The sequence below is a fragment of the Myotis davidii genome, unplaced genomic scaffold, assembly GCF_000327345.1.
Source record: "Myotis davidii unplaced genomic scaffold, ASM32734v1 scaffold88, whole genome shotgun sequence".
Classification (NCBI taxonomy): Eukaryota; Metazoa; Chordata; class Mammalia; order Chiroptera; family Vespertilionidae; genus Myotis; species Myotis davidii.
This window is the reverse complement of record NW_006300377.1, coordinates 2,851,825-2,860,264: the sequence shown is the minus strand read 5'-3', so window position 1 is coordinate 2,860,264 and position 8,440 is coordinate 2,851,825. Positions and strand designations below refer to the sequence as shown.

The window sequence follows — 8,440 nt, the reverse complement described above, 5'->3', positions numbered from 1 at the left end:
TACTCTATCCACTGAGCCAAACCAGCCAGGACTCCGTTGATTATTTATTTATATATATATTTATTTATTTATTTATTTTTGAGAGAGAAGAAAGGAGAGGGGAGAGAGATAAACATTGATGTGAGAGTGAAACATCAGTTGGCTGCCTCCTGCACGCCCCCTACCAGGGATCAACTGTAACTGGACATGTACTCTGACTGGGAATCAAACTGGCAACTTTTCAGTGTATGGGATGATGCCTAACCAACTGAGCCACACTAGCCAGGGCTGTTGGAACCTTATTTTAATTTGAGCAAAGAGGACATCTGCCTCTTGCTATGCTCTTATAACAGCACAGGAATAACTGCTTTAATGGGACTTGGCGAGGACACCGAGAATTCCCACAGGTCCTTTGGGCTCCCTCAGCTTTCTGCTTGTACCATTGAACACATAGCAGGCTCTATCTTGTCTTATTGAAATATAAATGTTTTAGACACTAGCTGTGATCATGTCTCATTTATTGCAGAATCTCTCAGTGCCTGTCATAGTGATAGGAACCTAAGATGGAAGCATTTGATCAAAGGTTTTAAAATGGGACTTAACTGCCTCCTGTCATGACCATATTTGTCTTGTAGAAACTTCACAGACCAGCTGCGGAAAATTTCCAAGGATGCAGGGATGCCCATCCAGGGCCAGCCTTGCTTCTGCAAATATGCGCAGGGGGCAGACAGCGTGGAGCCCATGTTCCGGCATCTCAAGAACACGTACTCTGGACTACAGCTCATTATTGTCATCCTGCCAGGGAAGACGCCAGTGTATGGTACAGTTCTCTTGGAACCATGATAATGATGATAGACCTCTTCTCATGATAGTTCCCTGGAAGCTCCAAGGCAGGATTCAGTGTGGATTCTTGGCTCTAGCCAGAGCTGAGCTGTTCCTTAATGTCACTGCTCTCCTTACAGGAGAAATACCAGCTTGTATGAGCCATTGAGTCATCCCAGGTCCTGCTTACCTGCTCACACTCCTTTCCAGTAACATTTATTGGAGTCCTCTATGTGTTGGTCTTTATGCCAGGCTAGCTGGGTCAGATACAGAGATGGGTGGGTCCAGATTCCTGTTCTTAGAAGAGTATTGTCTGTTAGGATATAGTGCAGCACACCCAAGCAGAATGTGTGGTGGTTCTATTATTGCCTGGGAATTATTGAACTTTTGGAGAAGCTTTTTCTTTCTCCCTTTCTTCTCTTTTAAGAATAGGAATGATTATATACATCTTTGGCTCAGTACTTTTACTCCATTTTTTCTGTCTACTTCTGCTTCAAATGAAGAGGTATCTCTCTTTTTACCTTACTCAACTTGTGTGTGCTTTTGTTCCTATGCCATTCTGCTACCTCTGGGACCTCATACCCTTTAAGCCTCCAACATCGTCAGATTTCCCATCCTAGAGCACTTTACCACAATCCACTATTTCGTTTATCTTTTGTCATCCTATTTTCATAATCAAACTTTTTGTTGTTGTTAATCCTCACCTGGGGCTACTTTTTCCATTGATTTTTTTTTTTTTGAGAGAGAGAGTGATAGAGAGGGAGGAGGGGAGGGGGAGAGAGAGAAAGAGAAATATCAACGTGAGAGAGACACATCGGTTGGTTGCCTCTCACACACAACCCAACTAGGGCTGGGGATTGAACCTGCAACCTAGGTTCGTGCCCTTGACTGGGAATCACACCTGTGGCTTTTTGGTGCATGGGTGGACATTATGTATCACTGAGCCACACTGGTGAGGGCTTAATCATACTTTTGAATGAGTACACCTAATTCTTCACCAGCCATTTATACTTTGCCTCTTTCATCTGTTTTACTTCTACCTTTCTCTTAAACCTTTTCTGCAAAGGGTCACCTGTAATCTTTCTCCGTTCTTTTATTCTTTTTCCTAGATATTTTCTCCTGTCTCTTCTTACTTATTTTTGTCATTACCAGGAGTGCCTGGTTATTCTCCAGATTTTTGTACTTGCTACCTTCCCTTTCTGTTTACATTCTAGTGAAATTCTCATGCATTCAGTTGCTTCAGTCATCACTTATTATGTTACTAGGGGCCCAGTGCACGAATTTGTGCACCTTGAAAGGAACTGTGGGCCACAAGGCTGGAGTGGGCACAGGGATGGGTCTCGGCCCATCCTTCGTGCCCCCGCCCAGCCCCTCCCACTGCGACCCCCAGTCCCCTGTCTGCCGGGCGCCCCCCGCTCCTGCTGCCACTGCTCCCATGTGCTGACTGCGCCAGCCCTGCTCACGCCTGCTGATGGCACAGAGCGATTAGGGCTGGCGCCAGCAGTGGGTGCAAGCATGGCTGGCACCATCAGCCAGTGCAAGCAGCAGCTGCTGCCCCAATCGCTCCTCAGAAATGGGGTAGGGGATGGTGATGGTGGAGGAGAGGTCCTTGGGAGTAATTGGGGCTGGCAGCCGCCGCTCGCATCCACTGATGGTGCTGAGCGATCAGGGCTGGCAGCGGGTGCGAGTGGTGGCTACTGGCCTGGATCACCCCTCAGGAGCAGGGGGAGGTGGAGAAATCCTAAAGAGCGATCAGGGCTGGCAGCCACTGCTCTCATCCACTGATGGCGTTGAATGATCAGCGCCGGTGCCAGGTGCTGGCAGCAAGTGCGAGTGGTGGCTTTGGCGCCAGCAGCAGGTGCAAGCACCGGGCAGGACCTTGGTGTGTGGGAGCAAAGAATTTTCAGTTACCACCAGAGACTTGCCCCGATGACAGTGACTGGCACTCTGCCTTGGTCTGGCGCCCCTGTTCACCTGCTCCACCATCCCGCCGTGGCCGATGCCCGCCATGTTCCATGCGCACCCCCTGTTGGTCAGCACATGTCATAGCGGCCAGTTCGGTTGTTCCGCCGTTCGGTCCATTTGCATATTAGGATTTTATATATAGAGATAATGTATTATTAAAATCTTGATCCAACTCTTGATCTCTCCTCTCCCATCTGTCCCTTTGACCTCTCTCCATTATTTTATCAAGATTTTATTTATGACTTACTGTGTGAAACATTCCTAGATCCTGAACACTTTGGTGATGAAAGGAAATGCAGTCTCTGCCTGTACAAAATGTTTTGGTGGGCCATCTCTTTAGTAGCTTGTCTTCTCTGTCTACAAGTAAGCCTTTTTCTTTACCTTTCTCTTCTGTGTTTGGCATCACAATTGCTCTGGATACCTTCATCCAGACTTTGGAGTCAGCCTGTCTTCTCCTTGTTTCAGCTCCACTTGTTCTTTTTCACAGTTTTAAGATATATTTCCTGCTCTCCACCCATACTTTTCAACTTAGTTCTAACATTTCTTATGAAATCTTTCCAGATTATGTTACTGGATGAGACATTTTGTAGCTGTACTCCCCCAAAAATTTCATTAGTCCCCATTCACAAAATAAAAGATTTTCAGAGCCCTGATCATAGTTTAACCTTTTCAGCTTTATCTTGTACTTTTCCATTGCCACATGTACAGGAAAGACCACATGTCCTAGAATTAGGTAGAACTAGATTTTAATACTGGCTATCCCAGTTTACTGGCTTAAGCAAATTAGCTAACCTTTCTGAGTCTCATGGATTAATTATATAAAAAGCAGCCTCTAACACAATGCCTGCCACATAGTAGGTCAAAAATGTCAAACTTGCGGCCCACAACAAATTTTTTTGTGGCCCAGCCAAGATTATCGTATGTAAGAAATATTTTAATAAAAATTTCATAACATTTTAAAAAAATTCATAACTTAATTTTTACAATATTCTCTTATAAATAATTAATAATGAACTACAATGTTCGCTAATGACTAATTACTATAATCGTGTTGCATTCATTTTCCTTACTCGCCTTACCCAGTGGTTCTCAACCTTCTGGCCCTTTAAATACAGTTCCTCATGTTGTGACCCAACTATAAAATTTTCGTTGCTACTTCATAACTGTAATGTTGCTACTGTTATGAATCATAATGTAAATATCTGATATGCAGGATAGTCTTAGGCGACCCCTGTGAAAGGGTCGTTCAACTGCCAAAGGGGTCGCGACCCACAGGTTGAGAACCATTGCCTTACACACAGGCGCACCATTTCTCTCCACTAATACTACTAGTGAATATTTTAGCAGCCGATTGCCACGTCTTTAGTTTTGGACTGACTTGTTTGGTATGTGCAACAGGAAATTTTTCGCTTTTGGAGAACAAGAAAAATAGGTTTATTTGCGTTACACTTATTAATTTGTGCAGTTATTCAGTGTCTGGTAAGTTAATGTTTAAGAAAAAATATTAATTTTCATTAAAATGTTCTATTACACTATGTTAACGATTACTCACTTACTTCAGCCCTTTGTATTCAGCATGTCTATCGAAATAAACCTATGTTTCAATGAAAATTGAAACTTGTTTTTTTGTGGCCACATAAACTTAAACCTTGTTTATTTGGCCTGTGTTAGCCTTTGAGCTTGACATGCTTGTGGTAGATATTCTAAATGCTCATTCCTTGTTTGCACTTTCCAATATCTGGTTTTGCTCACATCATTTTCCTCTGCCTAAAATATCTACTTTTTATCCTCCACCTTTCCCTTAAAATTCTCTCCATCTTTCAAGTCCCAGTCTAAATGTACTTAATTCTCGAAGCCTTTTCTTGTCATCCCACCTGGCAGATGATCAGGTTGTTGATCAATTACTACTGTGCTTGATATTATTTTGAGTATGGATTAGGTCTGATTCAGCTTTGAAACCTTCCCTCTGAATATGTACACCTAACCTAAGGTAGAGCCTTCCACTAACATCATACCCAGTAATTACTGTGGAGGGAAGTTGCTTGACCTCCGATCCATGTCCCTTTTGGGCCTTATATTAGTGATCCTTGGGTGGAAAATAAAGATACTTTTTAGGAGAACTGCCTGAGTAGTTATCCATGTTACTGGTTCCCTCCATAAAGGGAGAATGCAATGGCTTGTCTGGGGTGTATATAGTGCAGCATGATCGCGAAAGCAATGCTTAGAGAATTTTCCCTTCTCTGGGGTCAGTAATGTTATACCTCTCTACAGTCTTATACCTTTATTAGGGCTTTGGGTTTCTTCCACTTAAATGCTGTTCCTTGATTACACAACTTAGTCAGTGGGGCTATCTGCCTAGGAATTCAGCCAGCAGATAAGAGGAACAGACAGATTGTTCTAAAGACCCTTCACCTTCCTTCCTGGAGGCCAAGTGAATGGAATTCTTTCTGTGATGTTCAATGTAAGTCCATTTGCATTACCTGAGAGTATAGACAATGTGATATTTGTTCAATTTTGATCTACCATACTTTGTCCTACCCTTAGTATTTTTAATTCTTTTCTCCTCACTAAATTAATACTATTGTAATTTCTTTAATGTAAACTTTTTATTGAAGTATAATATGCATATAGAAATCTTATTTTCACAAAGTGTTATAGCAATGTAAACAGTACCTAATTCGGTCTGGCAGCAGAGCATTACCACAATCCCAGGCACCCAGTCACTACAACTCCCCATCAATGCTAACCACTGTCGTTTTGGTTTCTAACACTTTATATTACTTTTGCCTGTCTTTGAGCTTTATATAAATGGAATCACTTTTATTTGTGTCAGGCTTGTTCACACAACATGTTTGTGAGATTCATACATGCTTATTAAAATTTTCCATCATATGAATATAACACAATCTATATAAAAGCCCAGTGACCGAACAGTGGGACAACTGGTCGACCAGTCACTATGATGCGCACTGACCACCAGGGGGCAGATATTAGATGCAGGAACTGCCCCCTGGTGGTCAGTGTGCTCCTACAGTGGGAGCGCCACTTGGCTAACCAGGATGAGTGACTGCTCCTGGATGAGAGGCTGCTCCCGCAACGAGCTGATCCCTGCAGGCCATGCCCCCACCAGTGCACGAATCTGTACACCGGGCCTCTAGTTTACATATATTTATCCAATATACTGTTAATGGACATATTTGGGTTTCTAGTTTTTACTATCCTATGTAATAAAAGGGTAATATGCAAATTGAACCTAACAGCAGAACGTCTGGGAATGACTGGTCACTATGACACACACTGACCACCAGGGGGCAGACACTCAATGCAGGAGCTGCCCCCCTGGTTGTCAGTGCACTCCCACAGGGGGAGCTCTGCTCAGCCACAAGCCCCATTTCTACTGGGTGTATTTCTAGGAGGGATTTTAAGTATATAAATTTACATTTTCCACCAGGAGTGTATGAGAGTTCTAGATACTTCTTTACCCAACTTCGAATTGGCTTTTTTAAAAAATATATTTTATTGATTTTTTACAGAGAGGAAGGGAGAGGGATACAGAGTTAGAAACATCGATGAGAGAGAAACATCGATCAGCTGCCTCCTGCATACCTCCAACTGGGGATGTGCCCGCAAGCAAGGTACATGACCTTGACCGGAATCAAACCTGGGACCTTTCAGTCCTCAGGCCGACACTATCCACTGAGCCAGACCGGTTAGGGCTTGGCTTTTTAAAAAAATATATTTTTATTGATTTCACAGAGAGGAAGGGAGATGGAGAGAAAGATTGAAACATCAATGATGGGAATCATTTAGCAGCTGCCTCCTGCACGCCCCCACTGGGGATCAAGCCTGCGACCCGGGCATGTGCCCTTACCGGAATGGAACCCGGGACCCTTTAGTCTGCACCTACACTCTATCCACTGAGCCAGACTGGCTAGTGCCTTGGGATTGGCTTTTTCATTTTAGCCATTCTTGTGGGCATTTGGTGATAATGCGTTGTGCTTTTAATTTGGTTTATCTGTTGAGTGAGTGGTAAGGTTGAGTATCTTTTTAGACGTCTATTGGCTATTTCACTAGCATCTTTTGTATAGCATGCTCAAGACTTTTCCTTTTTTTAAATTAACTACCTTTTTCTTACTGATTTTAAGTGTTATAATTCTTTTCTTGAATATGCACATCTTCTCTGCTATCTGGCTTGCCTTTTTACTTACTTTTTTTCCTTTAGAGAGGAAAGGAGGGGGGACAGAGAGGGAGAAACATCAATCAGTTGCCTCCTGTACCCACCCTAATCATGATGGAACCTGCAATGTAGGTATGTGCCCTGACTGGGAATGGAACTCACCACCCTTCAGTGCACAGAATGGCACTCCAAGCAACTGAGTCACACTGTCCAGGGCTCCTCTTTACTTTTTAAAGTGTCTTTTTGTTGAATAGAAATTTTAATTTTTAATGTAGTCCAATTTATCAATATTTTTCCTTTATGGCTAGTATTTTCTGTTTCCTATTTAAGAAATCCAAAGGTCATGAAGATACTAATTTTTTTTTTAACCTTTCATATTTAGAACTGGTCTATCTCTGTTGCTTTCTCTGTCCCCTGTCAGTTGTTCCTCTGCTGGTGCAAAGCCTGGAATCTCAGCTTCCTGCTCATACCTAGAATCAGCAAATGTACCCAGGATATAAGAAGATAGCTCACCTCTGTAAGATTTCCTTTCTGGAGTTTTAGTCCCTCCAGTTCTTATTGGTACCCTTGTGCTGCCTCCAAAAAGATGATTTCTATATTTTATATGGCTTTTCTAAATGTTTCCTGTTGAAGCACAGGCATACCACTAACTACTGCATCTCTCTTGGAAGTGGAAATGATCCCGTTGGCTTTTTAAACATGCTCAAGTCTCTCCCAGTGAAAATACGCCAGACCCTTCATTGATCCTACATCTCCTTCTTAGTACTTCAGATCACCAAAATATTTTTTTTTCTCTGTACACTAATTTTTTGTCTTTATAAGACTAAATCCAAACGACATTTCTCGTCCTCATTTTACCTGATCTCTTAGCAGCATTTGGTTTCGTTGAACACTTGCTTCTGCTTGAAATGCTATCTCTTCCCTTGGCATTCATGATACAATTATCTTGATCGTCCTCCTAGTTCTTGGATTTTCCTCCTTTACAAAAGAAAAGTCTTTTGCAGACTCATCTTCTTTTGTTCTGCAAATATTGGGAGTTCCTGAAGATTTAGGTCTAAGCTCTCTTTTTATTCTTTAATCTTCCTTGATAATCCCATCAAGATCATGCCTTTGCTTACTGTCTTACCTAAGTATCTCACAGATATTCATCTCCATTTGACTACTCTTCAGATATATATATAATATACATATATACATACATATATATACATATATACATACATACATATATACATATATACATATATACATATATACATATATATATATATATATATATATATTCATTTCTTACACTATGCTATTAGTAAATTTATGTAAGCTTGATATATGTGATAAAATTAAACTTTATAGTTAGGTAGCCTTTTCATATATACTCTTAACTGTCTCACTCATTTTTCTCATTAAAGCAAGATGTTCTATGGTTCTCAATTTTTCAGACCATTTTCTTTAATGCAGGAAGATAAAGCTTATTTCTATAATTTTGCTTTCTGTACA

At 41.6% G+C, this 8,440-nt stretch overlaps 1 protein-coding gene across 3 annotated transcripts in view; it reads left to right on the top strand.

The window, feature by feature from the left end:
• The window catches only part of AGO1 (argonaute 1, RISC catalytic component), a 41,107-nt gene that overhangs the window by 22,933 nt on the left and 9,734 nt on the right, over positions 1–8,440 (top strand). For all 3 annotated transcript variants that reach the window (XM_015572830.1, XM_006777304.2, XM_015572831.1), the window contains exon 12: positions 615–799. In XM_015572830.1, the coding sequence (XP_015428316.1) occupies positions 615–799 (185 nt within the window). The remainder of the gene's footprint in view (positions 1–614; positions 800–8,440) is intronic.